We start from the raw sequence: 16,879 nt of genomic DNA, 5'->3' as shown, positions 1-16,879 counted from the left end.
GCCTCGCCGGGGTGCGCAGGGCAGTTGGGCAGAGGCGGGGAGTGTTTGGGAAGCGCTGCTGCCGGAGACGGCCGCCTCCTTCTGCTCTGCTGTAGCACGGTCCGTGCAGCCAGCTCCTGGCATGGCTGGGGGCAAGGAGCTCCACCTGCAGAGAAAGCTATGCGAGTGGAAAAACTTGAGTTGTTTTTGCTGATGTAGCAATGGCTCTCAGGTTGTCTAGCACTAATGGGGGACGCTGCTAGAGCTTAGCTGCCTGGCACTTCCCGGAAAACTGATGCTCTGTGAAGTTGTGGCGAGTGATGCACATCATCTTGTGAGGAGCCGTGTCACAGTGTTCTTGGCTCCAAAGCTGACGGGAGTGTGCGTAGAAAGCCTGAGCAGTGGCTGGAGTCAGTGCACCCTACTGCTGGGAGAACTTTGACTGAAGCTGGGTCTTCTGTTTACATCCTCCAGACTTTGATCGTGCCTTGTTTTGTTTTTTTTCCCTCCTCCTTTCCTTAGTGTTGCACATGGTTCATGGCTTGTTCTGTGTGTTCTCATGGAGTTGATCCATTTGTAAAAGTTAGATCCTGGGATGATGTGAGGATGACATTAGTGAATCAGACCAAAGTGGCTTTGTTCTGTGATGATGGTAAGAGAACAGGCAGAGAGCAAGTTTATAGCAATGTGTACCCTGGATTGTGCTTTCAGTCCTGGGATTTCTGAATTCCAGGATTTAGAATTGCCATTGACAAGAATAAATCTGCTACTCTTCGAGCCCAGGCAATAAACAGGGGCCACAGTGGCCTGCAGACCATTTCACTGCACAGTCTCCTGTCATTAGAGAAGTATCAGTATTGCTTTTGGGTAGTGTTTTGGGTTCTTTTCCTACTTCCCCTCACCGTGCTTGTATTGGAAGAGTGCATGCATGTTCCCTTGGTAATTGTCCTCTCCAGGGCAAATATGTAGCCAGTGGTCTCACGTTTTAGCTGGCAAACTTGTAGTCTGTTCTATTTGTTTCTGTTACAGAAGCTGTTTCACGTCAGTGACTAGGTAGGAAAGTGAAAAACTGAGTGTGTAATTCTCTTGGGTACTTTTGCCATGATATTTTGGCTAGGATTAGGTTGCCAAACATATTCCAGTACTTAGAATATCTATGAACTCATTGCAGCTGCAGTGCTTGAGTACTAGCAGCCTGGGAGGACTTGTCCACTATATGGTCTGGAAGACACATCTGTTGGCTTTACTTCTGTATGTGGAGTAACTAACTAGGTAAATAAAGAGGTGGCCTCTTGCAACCTCAGTCCATGATTACAATTAATCGGGTATCTGTTGTTTCTATCTTAACAGTAGTTAGAGTGCAATGTTACGGGAGCAGCCAGTTTAAGTTTTGGACATCTCTGAAATACAAAATCCTCCTCACCAGGCTAATTAAAGAATCAATTAGGCAAACTTTATTTAAGGACTGATTTAGGTCTATGTGATTCAGTTTTGGTAAAGTGCTTTTTCCTACTCATGAGCCCAGGTGGTGGGGAAGCGTCACAGCCTTTGTGAAGCAGCCAGAGTTTCCTGCATAAACAACATTCTTGCATATCTGTAATTTAGTAGAAATGAAAGTGGGTGAACGTGGGAGTTACCAGATGTGGCAATATTTGACTTCTGCAGTTGAGCCTCCAAGGGAAAGTTCTTATTTAATCCCCCCCTCCCCATTTTAACAAAGAGAGGCAGAAACTGGATCTCTTGTAAAGCACTGTAAGGAACAAGTTTCTCATTAAAGAGATTATTTTTTTTTTCTATGTCCCACGTCACTTATCAAAGAGGCTTTTGGCAGCTTTGGCAATTTTGAGAAGTGCTTAAGTCAATTTGGCAGCCAGACACCAGGAGCTAGAGCACAGGAGTCAGCTGACTGGAGGTCATGGTTCTGTATCTGAATTCTGATCAGACTACTTCCTGTTTATTCTGCAACTGCTTTTACAGTCACTGTGCATTTTTTATGAGCTTGGTCCAGAGAAAAAAATTGCTCTAAGAGTTGTGGCAGAGCCTGCTTTGAGGATGGGGTGCACTGAATGGCTCACTAAGACAGATGAGCTTGGTACCTGTGTCTGGGGAGGGTGAGAGCCTGGCCTGGTCAAATGCTTGGGAGAGTGAGCATGGGCACTGCTCCACAGAGCACTCTGTTCCTGGTGTTGCTGCACTGGGGGGGAGTTTGCTGCTGATAGGCTATGTTGGTGCAGCGGTTTTGGAGGCTGTTTCTGCTTGGGTTTGGTTTGTTTGAGGCCAGTCTGCTGGTTCAGTTCCTTCAACTATCCCTTCTGTCTAATGAGAACAACCCTGTCCTCTCCTCTGACTGCACATGCCTTGAGCTGGCTCCCAGGCCCATGGCCCAGGAATGGATGAATGTAAGCCACCTGGCAGAGAAAGTCCTGTCTGTATGCTTGGTGGTTTTTTGGTTATTTTTATTTGCCATGTATTTTTGACTGACTTGCATGCAGCCCTAGTAGATCTGCAGAGATTATGTACAGTAAGCTGTGTTGCTCACAGTATGAATTGGAGGATCAAAAGATTTTTGTTCCATCACTTCTGTTCTGCCTTTTCTAGAAATATCCATGTGATGTGTTGTGATTGTTTTAGATGCGCTTGTGTAAAATACATTTCAGAAATTTCCGTTTGTATTTTTAACACTTGTTTGCTTCCTTTCTGGTTTCCTTTTATTTCTAGAATTCCACTGAGAGCCACAATTGTGCCAAAAGCATCTTGACCTCAGACAGGCTGCAGATAGTTGTGACCCTTTCGGAGTTCTTCAATGAAACCTGGGAGGCAGCCAACTGCGCAAGTACGTGACTTGTTCTGTAGCTCTCGTGCTACTGTGATGACGTAGCCCCTAAAATGTGCACAGATCAGAATTGTATGTGTTTATTTGAATGCAGCCAGTAGATGACACACAAATCCCGAACTATAGCCACCCCGAGAGTGTTTTCTTTTGTAAGGGCCAAAATCTGAGGGCAGTAGTCTGTTGGAAAACTACTGATGGTGCTTACTACTTTCAGGAGAATTTTATAGGATGTTGGCTTGCTCTCACAGTGCTGTTGCTGAACTCCTAAATTCCCCAAATACTATTGTTTTTAAAGGTCTGTCTGATTAGAGCACCTGAAGTAGGGTAGGACGGATGGAAGCAGTAACATGGGGTTGAGCCCATGACTGGGAGAAAAGCCCCAGAGTTCCCTCAAGGCTGGTAAAAAGCTCAGCTCTTGTCTTAAAGAATAATAATTACGCTGTGATTTCTACTGGTGTGTTCATGGTCTAACTGTTTCCTGGGTGCTCTCCATTTCATCTCCTCTGCTGGTGCTTCTGCTTCTGCAAAATGGCTGTTACTGTTGCTGGGCAAAGCCAGATTTGTGGGCTAGGAAATAAAAGTAATGTCTTGTTTTATCTCGAAGTCCAAAGATAATTCAGTCTCCCTCTTCAGAAAGCACTTGATGATAGTCTTCATCTTTCACTTAATCAAGGCCAATTAATTCTGAAATGTGTTCTCGATGAAGCATTAGGTCAGCAGGTCTGAGATATCAATGGCAGGCAGATACGGAAACTGCAGTGTTGACTAGACCTGTCCTTTATAGTTGAGAGCTCTTTTAGCAGGAGTGGAGTGTCTGGGGCTTGCTGGCTGTGGAAATGTTAGAAATTAAAATATTCTGATGTATTTCTTTCTTTTCAACAGATTGTTTAAAGAATAACAGTGAGGGATTATCAAATTCTACTGAAGAATTCCTGGATTTATTCAATAAATCTTTGACATGTTTTGAACATAACCTCCAGGTATTTATGCTGTGTACTTAAGAGAAGCACCAAATCCTCTAACTGCTACAAAAATTTTATTTATGTTGAATAAACTGCAGATGCAGACCAGGCAAATAAACTGCTGCTGAGTTTGTGAATTGTAGGCAGATAAATCCATGATCAGTAAAATGCAGTTGTTTACAGACTGAGTGCCTAAAATTAATTCTAATTGATACTCACCTTGACTTCATTTTGTATGTAATTGCAATGCTGCTTCACATCAAAATTTCTGAATTCACAATAGTTGATAATTACGTAGTAAAAACCAGCATGTCTGCATGCTGTAGGTCTCTCTTGCTTCGTAGAATTGTTGTCTTTTTTACATAGAAATTCAATCTTTAAATATCCTTTTGATAATATGGACTAGCTCAGAAGGACCAGCTGCCTTAAATTCTTGTAACATTTCTTTTGACTGTTAAAATTACTTGTAGTTAAAGGTTGGCCATATTGCAAAGACAATATAACTTCCTTAGTGAAATAAATGTAGTAATGTCCTCAGAGAAAATGCCCTATATAGCCTAAGAAATGGCATATTCCATTTCAGTCAGAAACTGGCCAGATTTCAGGATCATTCAGTAGTAAATTGGGTTTACTTCAGTGGGCATGGGACAATCTCTGAGGAAACTGTCTGCTTCTTTCTTAATGCTTTCTAGGAAATGTGTCTTTATAGGCCTTGGTCAGGAGCAGTGTGGACTGACCTATTGAAAACTTAGAGGGGTTAAACTAGAACTTAACCCAGTGGTCAGTGGGTAGCTGGTACAGCCATTACTGGGCTGAAATATCTTCAGAGATTGTAGTTTCGTTTTCAAATGTCCTGTATTGCGTTCGTGGAGTGCTGAAGGCCACAAATGGAAAGGATTGCTTAGCATGGCACAGCCTGTCCCTGTCAATGTAGCTCAGCAGTAGCAGCCTAACAAATCAAACCAATTTTTTTTTTTTTTGTAATGCCTTAAACTGTCATTCATTCAGTTTTATAACCCTAGGGGCAAGCCATTGATCTGTCACCAAATAACTACACGGAAGTGTGTAAAAACTGCAACGAAACCTACACAAAATTGAATGATCTGTATAACCACCTGCAGAGGATGAACAGGCAAGGTGGTGAATCTGCACACTCCGCACATTTGTGTATCGACGTGGAAGATGCAGTAAGTGTTTGTTAATACACTTTATTAATCTGAGCCATTTGTGCTTGTCTTACTAGGGATTGCCTTTTCCTTTGGGCAGGGGGCAGTAGGGGCAGCCGTGCCTTTGGCAGGCTGGTGTCCCGTGGTGGGAGGTGCTTGGTGGGGCTGTCTTGCTGGGCCCTGTCCTCAGGCAGTGCCACAGGAGCGTGACTGAAGCTCCTGATCTCCCGAGTGCATTCCAGTTTGAGTAGCTGCACTTTCATTTCTTGTTACTGTGAAGGAGATGGATTAAAAAAAAATAAATCTCTTAATCTTCTGGCTTTTAATGTGAGGATTTACTGCTATTGTTCTAGCTGGTGTATTAATTGATTCCTTATTACGCATTGACAACATATGTTTGGGAAAAGCTTTGGTATATTGTGGGGTTTAAGTGGCCGGGCTGAAGGAGTGCTCGTCAAAAGCATGGGATTAGCCCTGTCTCCACAGACTGTCAGTGAGCTCTCTGGGAAACAGGCATATGGCCATGTCTATATGTATCTGAGTATAGTTATGTTCTTGAAGCTTGTAAAAGTTTTGATGTGAAATCTTGGCTCCATCTAAATAGTCTGTTTCAACATTTCCAGGGATTTGCTTGCTTTTGGGGGGAGATCTGTTCAAGTGCAATTTCCTGAGGTGATATTTGAATGCTTGCATGTCTTGAGGCCTGAGTGTTTGCCATGCCATGCTGCACAGAAAAAATGCACGTGCTTGCTTTCATGGGTTGCTTATGTTTTCCTTTTAGATGAACATCACTCGGAAGCTTTGGAGCAGGACTTTCAACTGTTCTCTTCCCTGCAGTGATACAGTCCCAGTGATTGCAGTTTCATCCTTTATTCTCTTCCTACCTATTGTTTTTTATCTTAGTAGCTTCCTTCACTCAAAGCAGAAGAAACGGATACTCATTTTGCGTAAGTGGTGGTGTTGGCATTTCACTGTTGGAGTTGGGAGGTGCCAGGGATTTGCTTGGCTCTTGTGGGAGAGGGGCCCAGCCAGATCCGCCTGCAGCTGTGCTGACGGCGCTAATAGCAACTATTAGTCTGCTGCTGTCCCCTGAAGAAGGGTAGTAAAGAGCTTCAGCCATATCTTTTCATTAAAGTTTCTGGACGTGAACAGAAAGCTGTTTTCAAGTCTGTGTCGGATAAATAGAGGGAGTGGAGAGACTAGTTTTGTGGAATTCTTTGTGTTTAATTTTCATATAATTTTTCCCTTTCTAGCCAAGCGCATCCAGTCAAATGCCAGTCTTGTGAACATCCAAGAAAAATACAGCTGAGCTGCAAAACAAAACCTGAGAACTGCTGCTGGTATACAGTGGATACAATTGTGTTGGAATGAGGCCGGCACAAAAGAGGAGTTAATTATGGTTTAGTGTAATGATACAGAGCAACACAAGTTAAACAAAATGCTGTCTGACTTCTAAGCGAGGATATTAACAAACATGACAAGGCAGGGCTGTGTGACACTGTATGGACTCTGGTTTTGAAAAATCTGTGGTGTTTTTTTTCCAGTCTCAGGCTGAAGCTGGTGTTTTTCTGTTTCTAAGCTTTTGTACTTCACATCAATAGAATAGCTACACTTTTCTTGCATGGTATTTTCCTATATTTGTTCCACAAAAACCTGAGATTTTGAATATTTTTGAGGTGATTTTGATAGACAAGATTTGAAATAATGTTGGATGTTTCTGCTTAAAACATTATTTTTAATTCCACATAATATTAAGACTTGAGATGGAAGGAACCCTTTTAAAAAGTTCCCATCTTTCCTATAGCACTGAAAAGTCATGCTGCTGGCATCTGTTAAAAAAGAGGCATGAAATATGCAGAGAAAGTGGTAATATATAGTGTTTAAAATGGCAACAAAAGCAGCACAACTGCCAGTGCTGGACTTGAATAGTAATCATTGATGGCTACAGTATTCTGTTCTCTCTGAAACTGGTATTATTATTATTATTTAGTCTTATCCACACTTTAACCACTAAAATAATTGCTTTTCAAATCTTACATTTTCAGAGGCTAATTTTACATGTCTGCTTGGGTAACAAGGTTTCACTCCCTGTTTATTTATGCGATTTCCTGTCCTTTTTAATTCTAATGTTTTGGGGGTTTTTATGTTTTTGTAGAGGAGAAGTGAGGTAAAGTCAAGTCACTGGAGATGCTGAATTTCCTGGTCTGGAGCTTGCTGTGGCTTAATGCAGAGGTGTTTACAGGAACTTTGTAGGGTAAAAGTTGTGTTTTCTAGGCAATGTGTTTTAGCAGTAAGAGAACCTGCTGGTTCACTAACTTAAAAACTGTTCTGAAGAACATGAATATACTGTGTTGGGAATTGATGACTTTCAAGAAATAGTTTAAAAATATTATTCCTGTGAAATAGATGGATGTAAACAAATTCAAACTTGCAGAACTCCAAAGCTGATGGAGAAATTCGTGCAATAACTGTGGGGATGGGTGGTGCTGCTGTCAGGCTGTGGGCACAATTTAATGGCTGTAGCAATAGTGGCAGTCCAGTTTGTTTCTTGTATTTCTGATTTGGGAGAGGTGGGGTTGAAATTATTTGTAGCTGTACCTGAGGTTAATGAATGCCAGAGTCTTTGCTCCAATTTTTAAATGTATTTTCTAACCTTGAGATATAAAAAAATGGTCATTACAGCTAAAAAAAATTAAATTTCTCTTGGAATCTGTGTCTGATGTCCATCAAATGTCCCATGAAATAGTTGTATTTATTTGATTTGCTTTGGAGCCTATAATGTTGAATTTTTCCTTTGCACTAAGGCTCAAATAAATATATAACAGTGTAACAAAACAATCCTAAAGCTCTTCAAATCATTGGGGTTTTTTTTTCTGTTAGGACATACTGTTGGTTTTGAAGTCAAGTTTAACAAGTTTATTACACAGTATGTTTAATAATAAGTAAAATACGGTGTTAGCAATTGGTCCCACCCACATGATTGCCTTTTTGTGTTTTATCAGAAAGAAGTATCTATGTCCCTGTGTTTAACATGTGAATTACTAGATCAGCAGTCACTTTGTGTTAGGTAGTTTACAACAATGGTATAAAACTCTGTTTCTCTCGCTTATTGCATAACAGTGCTTTCGTTCGGCTGGGAGACGCATGCTGCCTTTTAAGAAAAAAATATTATTTTTTACATCTATTATTCTTTAACTTCAACTTTCTGGTACTTATTCAGCTGCCTGCTCTAATAGCATTACATTGATTTGGGACATCATATGATTGAGAGCTGTTCAAAGGAATCTTTCATTCGTGCAGATAAAGCCAGTTTGTATGTGCAGCATTTCAGAATGACAGCTTTTATACTGTAAGCAGTGGCTTTTTGAGCACATTCATGTTAAGTAGGTCTGAAGTCATTACTTTTGGATATGGTGGTTAAGCACTTTAAAAAAAAAAAAATCAGCTTTTCTTATTTTCCTGGCTCCTAAGCCAAACGGAAATACTCATGTGACTTTTGTTGGTTTTGATTTTAAAGTAGCAGCAAAGTTTACACTTGAGATTTTTAATGTTACAGCTACTATTTTTTCCTTTTTTTTTTCTCCTTCCTCCCCCAACTTTCTACTGTTAACTTTCTTTACACAGTGTTATATTTTTGGCAGGGTATTTCATATATAAATTGATTGAATTCTCTTTATACTCTATTTGCTAGAGAAATGTGGAAGCACACAGACTGTTGAAAGAGAAATAGAATTCTTTTTTGCTGCTAGTCTTCCATCTTTATTTTTTGCCTTTTTGGTATTATGTGTATTAAATAGCATAAAATTTGAAATACTGGTTGTTTGTATCTTTTTTGTGGAAATAAAGACTTCTTACTGTGGGGGGTAGCACTTTGATTCATATTTATACTTACTAGGAAACGTGCAAAGTCAGCTCTAATAAAGATTGTCAATAAACAGTGAACAGTGTGGTTACTTAAAACTACTACAGATGAAGCAATTATACTCCTGGTGTTCTGGGTTTGTGTTCAGAAGCACCTGCTTATTATTCTTCGTTATGCTGTTTGCAGGAAAACAGCACCAGAAAGATGTTTTCAAAGCAGTGCTGTGCTGAGTTACGGAACGGCAACTGCTGAGAGGGTGGAGTTTCAGCTTTGTCGAAGCTTCCTGAACTCTATGGAAAGGCTCGTGTTAGTGGCAACTGAGTCTCATGGGGGAGCGTGCAGAAGAAGTAAGGCTGGTGGGGTTAACTTGCTGACTTTGTGGGGAGGCTTTTGGTTGCCGGCACTGACACAGCTTCAGCAGGCACCCTACCCTGTTGGATCGCTGCTGGGCTGCAGGGTTTAAAAAGCAGCAGTGCAGTGCCTCACTATGGAGAGTCGGGTGTCTCGCCTGATGGCAGAGGCCTTGTGCTCTGCTGGTGGGATGTGGGTAGCGCAAAGGCAAATTAAAATCTCGGCGTGTCTCTTGCAAGGCACTTCCAGGAAGGCGGGAGGAATCGCGATCCGGCGTGGTTCTGGCTGCCTGTATGCTTGGGAGAGAAACTTGAAGGGGAATCGGCACAGGAAAAGGGCAAGTGGGAAGAGCAGAGGGCTCAACTGATGAGTGCAGCAGAGGTTCAGAGAGTATGAGAGTGTGGAAATGGGGGTCTGTAAGCACACGCAGGGAGAGGCTGCTGAAGTGCTCAGGTGGTTGAAAGATCCTGAGAACAGAGGATATGAATGGGACCTTGATGGCAACTGAGCTGGAAGGGGGATGCTCTGGCTTCTCAGTGGAAGCGAGGCTGGGGACTGTAAGGTATGGATGCAGTGCGGCTGAGCCTGAGTCCCCCACTGCTCTGTGGCGGGATGCCTGCACAGGATGACAACAGGGACTTGCTTCTGAGTTAAAAGCAACTGCTTTCTTCTGGGAGGGGACCCGGATTGTGTGATGGTGTTGAAATAATCCTGGTTCAAAGGTTCTTTACAAAGCTCCTGTTCTATTTTGAGCTGAGTGAGGACTCCTGTTTAGCACTAAACAAGGGACTTCTTTAAAAGAAACCAAAAATAGATTTTTTTTTTTTTATTTTTTTTTTTTTTTTGTGTAATGGCTGCTTTTTGCATCTTCATTAAATAACTGCTATAATCACAAAATGGCTTCAGTTTCCTAATGTTTTGTTTCTGGTGCTTTCTGTCCAGATAATCAAGTACCGTCAAATCTTGTGTTTCTGCTAATTTCTACCTTAGTTTTCGTGCCCTGAATATAGAGTTCCTCTGGAATGATAAGATGTGTGATTAGAAAAATCACTGCACTCCTAATCAGAATGGATGGGTAACTTACCAATTTTTGTTCATATTTCATTGTGAATTTTCCCTCTGGGACTGATGTAAGCTTTTTTAGCCTGACCTTCATTAAGTTTGTGCAGGATGCACATTCTGTATCTTTGCCAGAGTGAAAAGTTACACACTGGAAGAGCATAGCCAGTAAATTCTGCAGCTTCTCTGGAGTGTTGCTTCTCCCAGCATTGTGATGGGTGTCTGTTGCTACTTGCTGGAGGCAGCCAGGCTGATTTATGTGCAACAATAACCTTGTGTTGTGCTGAAAGTTGAAGTGCAGTTGCTATCCTGGAGATCCTAACCTAATCTAAGGCAAAAATAACATGGAAAGGAAGAAAACAGGAGGTGATGTGATCAGTGACCGCAATCGGTTGTGTGATATCTGTATCAAACACCTGCACTCAGAAAAGGTTACCAGCATCTCTGCTGGCCTTTCAGAGTGTTCCTGGCATGGTCTGTACCCAGGACTGGGTGTGGGCTTAGGGAGCTGTCAGACCAGCATCTTCTTCTGCTATGGCAGCAGCTTCAATGCTTTGCTCTGCTGGGAAGTTGGTGCTGCTCCAAACTGGTTTCCTCCAGCATCTGCTCTGAACTGTGGCAAGGATAGTGCTAGGGAGCTGGCGCTGTGGGGAAGGAATATGGGGATACTCTAGAGTATAGCTTTGAGGGGAGCCTGTTGCTGGAAGTATGAGCTAGGTTTGGGCTTTTTCACTTCTGTGCATCATGGTTGCCAAGGGGACTAAGCAGAATAGGGCTGACCGAGCACAAGGACAGCAGGGACACTGCTGCAATGTTTTGCTGTGTCAGAGAGACAAAGTTGTGTCAAGTAAATGCTAATTATTTTTTAACAATAACTTAATTAGTTGTGGTAGAAATAAGTTAAATAATTACATGAGCTCTAATCTTCCTCTGCTCCTATCTGAGGTGAAAATAATGGAATTTTTTTCCAAATAATTATTAAAAGAAAGATACTCGCTAGTAGCTCAGTTGAATTTTTAACTTTTAATACTGAAAATTCTCCTCTGGTGCCAGCACAGTAAGTATCATGGATTGCTGCAATTAAACCAGTGCATTAAGTTATTCATAATACTCTTTCTGGGCAGTGTTCCCACCTGCTTAATCTGTGCTATACAAGCATTTATTAGAACTGACTGTTGAAAAACGCCAAGCTAAATCAGACACTAAAAAAAAAAAATTAAAAAATCAATATGATGCCCTAAACTGGTTTAATATGTCTTTCCTCTTCAATAATCCTACACATTACTGATTTATTTGCTGTAATGAACATGCCATTCAACCGAAACAAGATTAGCTGCTTAAACCGCTGCATTAAGCACGGAGCAACTTTAATGCTGCTTTATATTTCGTTGTAATGCTCAGCACTTACAGTGGTGTGACTTTCTCTGCTCTGCAATAACGAGTTTTTGTTGGCTTCCCAGAAGGCTTCCCGAATGGTGTTTGGTTAAAGCATTTGGAATGGTAAATATGGGTTGGAGAGTTGCAACGTGGCACCTCCTTCATCCAAACCTAAGTGGAACCAAACCAGTGAGCAGGATTAATGCACAAATTTATACTCCCTTCAGGATTTTTCTGGGGTTAACTGTGAAATAAATGGCTTATGTCAAACTGATCTAGGTTAAGACAGAGAGAACAGCCACTGGCAATCAGAATATTTCTTTGGACTTATTCAAAAAAACTTTTTTCAAGCATTTCAAAGAATAGCAAATTACTGTGCTGCATCAAAAAACAGCAGGCATCTTGGCTTTGCAAGGAAGAGTCCCAAGATAGATGTGGTACAGACAGAAGGCTTTCAAAGGAGTTTGTAGAAGGAGACAGGGAAGTGAGAGTACAGGCATTATACACCTGTCCGGTATTGTGTAATGTATAATAGAAAGTCTGTTCTTTTGCATAATACTGGGCGGGTCTGAAAAGTTTAAGCTCTTCAGTTTCCAGGTAAAACTGTGTGTTCTTCTCTTCCTGCTACAGTGGCAAACTTCCACTGGGTTTTCAGTGGGCTAAGATTACTGTTTTGTTCTTTCCCTCTGTCATGAAAACTCTGGTTTTGATGATTACCTTCCCTTCTTGTTGATTAAGAAGGAAGTTGTATTTGCTGGGGCATCTGTATATTCTCCATAGTTCTCAAAATTGCAATGAATTTTCTGTTTGCAGTACTACATTATGTTTCTTTTGCTTTGGAAGAATATGATGAGTTGCCAGCACATTTCAGCAGCTTTTTGGGGTCTTGGAGTCAAACTTAGAATATCAAACCCAGAGAGATGGGTTTCAAAGTATTGCAGATATGTGCTGAGTTGAGAGCAATTACTTAAACATGTAGAAATTATAAAAGAATATAGTGCATTTGCACTGTGCTGGAGCAGGTTTTCAAATGCAGGTGGTGGTTCTCACTCTGGAAAGTGCATGTTATTTCTGGTGAACGCTGCTTTTGTCCAGGTGATCAGAAAACAGAATCAAAAGTGATCTGGTAATGAGAGAGTTGAGGGACTGAAGGAAGCTGTTACTGTAGGAGAAAATGCACTCTGGAAGTCTGTTAGGGGAAGCAGCCCTACTTTGCATTGCTCCATTAAAAAAAAAACCAGCCCCAAATCTGAAGATGCTTTCAGAACATCTATCTGCCTGAAGGGTGAGTGCTGGCATGCAAAAAAAGGGCATGTGAGTGTTGGCAAAGATATTAATTTGTCACTGATATGACACTTTCTATTGGAAAAACAGAACCTGAAGTTGAATATGATGGAGTGCCCCAAAAGGAACATGCATGCTTCAAGGGGAACACACTGGCCTCAGCAGCTGGTTTAAACTGGAGGAACAGTAAGAGTCATGTTTCTGTGGAATACTTGTGTGTTTTTTCTTAGTTATCTGGAGCCCCTTCAGCACTGTTCGCTGTTGTTGTGCAAACTGCACAGATCTAAATGATGCTTGCATTTAGCCCCTGGGCTCTGGTCACTCTGTGTTACAGCAGGCTGAGTTCCTACTGCATAATACGCTTATTTTTTCTGCTACACAGAGAAGCAGCTGCCTTTATTGCTGCCACTCACATGAGCAACTTCAGGCCCCCTCATAGGCTCCCACAGTCATATTTTATTCAAAGAGGAAGTGATTTGTGTGATCTTCTAACTCACAGCGATGGAAGCACTTGGACTGACCTGTTCGATGTCCAAGCAAGCACCAGAAGAAGGGATAGTGAGAAGGAAGGAATGAGGGAGAAACAGTGAAACTGAGCAGGAGAAAGGAGGATTGAATAGTCCTGGGAAAGCCTCTGCCCTGCCTTGGCTTGTATAACGGGGACTTATACAACGTGTAACCCAACCTGACCCTGACCCTGCCAGTGCTCAGGGACTATATTTTTACTAAGATTAAGCTTTTCTTTTCTTTCTTTTTCCTGGAACAATTTCATTGGCTTTTAGCTTGCCTCTTGACTAGCATGGTCAAAGCAAGCTTGCCTGTTTTTATCTGCGATATTTACCTGCATCCTCTACGAGTCATGTAGCAAAGGCTGCTTTGAGCCAGCAGCTGTGTGTGTGCCAGCCTTGTTGGGGAGCATGTGGCTGTCTCACAAAATGGCTGGGTAGTGAGGAACCACTCCAAAAATGGAGCAGGTGAAGGGGCCCACCATGCCTAGTTTCTTTATAGGGCTTCTCTCTCACTTTCCTTAGGAGACTGTGTGCACAAGCTGATCCCCAGTGACTGGGAACAGGAGCAGATTTCTGCCTCTCACACATACAGATCCCCACTGACTTCTGTTCAAGTGAAAGCAACCCTCTGTAATAAGAGGTCAGAAGTAAAACCTCATGTCCTGTGCTTTCTGACAAGAATGCAGAGGGACTACAGCTCTGGGACAGGGACCAGGCTTCCCCCTCGGGCTTGGGGGTTTATCTCCAGATGGGATGACTGCCCTGCAGCGCACACCTCGCTGTACAGCAGTCATCAGTCTTATGTATAGGTAGGCAACCTCAAGGAAAAAGCAAAGCATACACAGATGTGCTCTGCCTGATTTCTCTCTTTCTCAATGTTTTTGCTGCTGCTGTGTCTAGAAGTCTGTAAGCAAAAAGGACACATAACAGGGATTTGGATACATGGCCTCTCAGCACAAGGATGCCAGATGTGACCTGTGTGCTCTGCGCTTGAACTAACTCTTCTGAATCAACCATAAGATCTTGAAGGCACTTAAACTGGGCAAACCTATGTTTTCTTCCCTGTTCTGGTTTCTATTTCTGATCATTTTGATTGAAGATCTGCATTATTTTCCCCTGAAAATTTATGCTCACACAGCTGTGACAGCTCAGTAAAGGAATAGCACTATCCTTTATGTGACTGGGGCAGAAATCAAGCTGTGAGTTACCTTCATGGTCTGACATTATGAAACTCATATTTTTACACTGGAAACTCATTCTGAGAGGACAATAAGCATAAGACAACATAGACAGAAATAGAAGTAACAGATGAAAGTGTCTAAAATAGATTTGAAATATTTATATATTTTTTTTTCTTTTTCCTTTAAGTGTACCTTCTTGATTTCAGAGTGCATTACTTCTTAGCTCCTGTGCCATGAGTCAGACAATCTGTGAAATGGGGCTGCACAGACTCTACTGTTCTCGCTTCCAGCATCTGAGAGGGGAGATGAGGTAAAAGAGAAAAAAAGAAAGTAGAGATTGAGAGACTAAGAGACCCCATCTTACTCACTGGTAGGAAAAATCGTGTATCTGCTAAAAGGGGATAAAAAGAGCATAAATTCCAGTCAGATGTGCCTCTTGTGCAAAATGACTAATTAGATGACATTGGTATCTTAAAAATAGACCTTGCTTTAATGGGAAAATACTTTAGAGGTCATTTAAAAAGAAATCAAAACCCCAGAAATGATGAAGAAGGTATGAGTGCCTGCCTGGGCTTTGTTATTTCTTAGAAGTAAATCTCATTTTGGGGACAGCTTTTAAGAAGAACAGCTAAGCCTGGCTCACGTACAATAGTCAAGGCTCATATAAACAAGTATGGGCCAGGGCTCACAAAGGGGCTGCAGAGGTCAGAAAACAAGTGGTGAGTGGTGTGTAAATGAATTCAACCTCTCCTGACCCTTGGGCAAACCCTCCTGCCCAGGTGGAAGCAGGAGCCTTTCTGTCCCTGCCCCACCCCGGAGGAGGAAAGCTGCTGGCTCCCTGCACACAGTGGCAACACCCACCCCTGCCTGAGCCTGGCAGGAGCCCGGGAGTGGCCAGGCAGGTCCTGGCTGGGGGAGCAGCCTGGTACAATGCAGGAGCACAGTGGGACTTCTTCCATGCTTTTCTTGTGTTGCTGAAACACAGGCCCCAGGCATCTGTAGCTTCCAGGCACAGGCTTTGAGGTGAGCAGTGCCCATAGAAGAACATAAGAGCTGCTGTAGTGGGTCATCTCTAGTCCAGGAGCCTGTCCCCACTATGCCTGCCAACTCTGGCACTGTGGGTAGGACTCGTCATTTTTGTTCACACTTTCTATGCCAGCTGGGTTTTCCTAAACCTTTGCTGTTTCTCTTCTGCAGTTTCCCCAGTAGCACGTATACCCCAAATAACTGTTTGTCAAACCACGTGCTCGAACACCTGCAAGATGAGATTTTTAAAAATTAGTTTATATACTGAAAACATGAAACGGATTAATGCAAAGGGGAAACGTTTGATCTCTTTCACCAAATAACCATATCAAAAGCTCTTTTCAATGCCTTTTGTTGAAACATATAAAAGTCATGAACTCCTTGGCTGCTAGCCAGTACATCAGAGCATTGCCTGGTGTAAACTAATGTCACTCTGTCTGTCTCCAAGGACATGAACTGACTCCTGCCATGCCTGGATACAGCCTCCAGGGATTAACAAGGTGTTTGTATGACTGGTAACACTGTATGTTCTGTACTGAAACGGGCTGAACGTGTCTGAAAACCTGTGAATGTATTTGAGAAGCTAGCTCCTGAAATACAACAGACATGACCTCCAAGAGAAAGAGACTGACAGACTGTCTATCTCTGAGGTGATGAATAAGAAAAGAAACCACATATTTTTTTATAAAAACTTGGGAGTTTTTATTGAAAACCACATGTTGTTCCAAATACATCGTTTTTGGTTTCCTGGTGTTTGCCAGGAAAGGCTACTCCCCAGTAAAGGAGAAGTTCCCTTCTGGTTTTGTAATAATAACAGCAAAACTCAATCATGGGAAATTTTCTATCTCTTTAACTGAGCTGATGGTTCAAGGAGAAAGGAACAGGTTTCCTACTTTAATATTTCAGAGCTTTTCCTGCTCATTTGGAGGGGTACTGAAAATGAAAAAATTAAAATTATGAGGGTGCTTTGCAACTGCAGTAAAGTTTATTACCGCAAACATAATGGCCTGATCACTTGGCAAACACCAAGCAACCCAAGGAAGGGTGCAGCAAGAAGAAGCTGATGGGAGAGGTTAACACTGATGCTTTTACAGGTCCCAGAACAACCAGAGTCACTTTCTGTGGTCATGTGCTGCCAGGTCAGGGGCTCACTGGTCAGGAACCACTGGGGAGCCCAGGGAGCTGCAATGCCAAGGAAATCACTGCTGAAATGGGCAGGGGAGGGGAAGCAGGAGTCATGTGGAGGGGAAGCAGGAGTTCTGAGAGGTGTGTGGTTCACTCAGGGTTTGG

At 42.3% G+C, this 16,879-nt stretch overlaps 1 protein-coding gene across 1 annotated transcript; it reads left to right on the top strand.

Moving 5' to 3' along the window:
• Positions 1-2,357: 2,357 nt before the first annotated feature.
• On the top strand, positions 2,358-8,882 carry OSTM1 (osteopetrosis associated transmembrane protein 1). The gene is made up of 6 exons (XM_017739402.1): positions 2,358-2,378; positions 2,698-2,812; positions 3,695-3,792; positions 4,797-4,961; positions 5,722-5,887; positions 6,194-8,882. Exons 1-6 carry the CDS (start codon positions 2,358-2,360, stop codon positions 6,247-6,249), a joined length of 621 nt encoding a protein of 206 aa, XP_017594891.1. The 3' UTR covers positions 6,250-8,882.
• The last annotated feature ends 7,997 nt before the right edge of the window (positions 8,883-16,879 follow it).

The sequence above is a fragment of the Corvus brachyrhynchos genome, unplaced genomic scaffold (genome assembly GCF_000691975.1).
Source record: "Corvus brachyrhynchos isolate BGI_N302 unplaced genomic scaffold, ASM69197v1 scaffold14, whole genome shotgun sequence".
In the NCBI taxonomy this organism is placed as follows: Eukaryota; Metazoa; Chordata; class Aves; order Passeriformes; family Corvidae; genus Corvus; species Corvus brachyrhynchos.
The sequence above is the reverse complement of the archived record's forward strand: the minus strand, read 5'-3'. Positions and strand labels throughout refer to the sequence as shown.

Excerpts from the sequence above, each read along its gene's own strand:
- OSTM1 (XM_017739402.1), top strand. The coding sequence starts at position 2,358 with ATGGCCCAGGAATGGATGAAT. Across the intron at positions 2,813-3,694 it reads GGAGGCAGCCAACTGCGCAA|ATTGTTTAAAGAATAACAGT; the intron begins GTACGTGACTTG and ends TCTTTTCAACAG. Across the intron at positions 5,888-6,193 it reads GAAACGGATACTCATTTTGC|CCAAGCGCATCCAGTCAAAT; the intron begins GTAAGTGGTGGT and ends TTCCCTTTCTAG.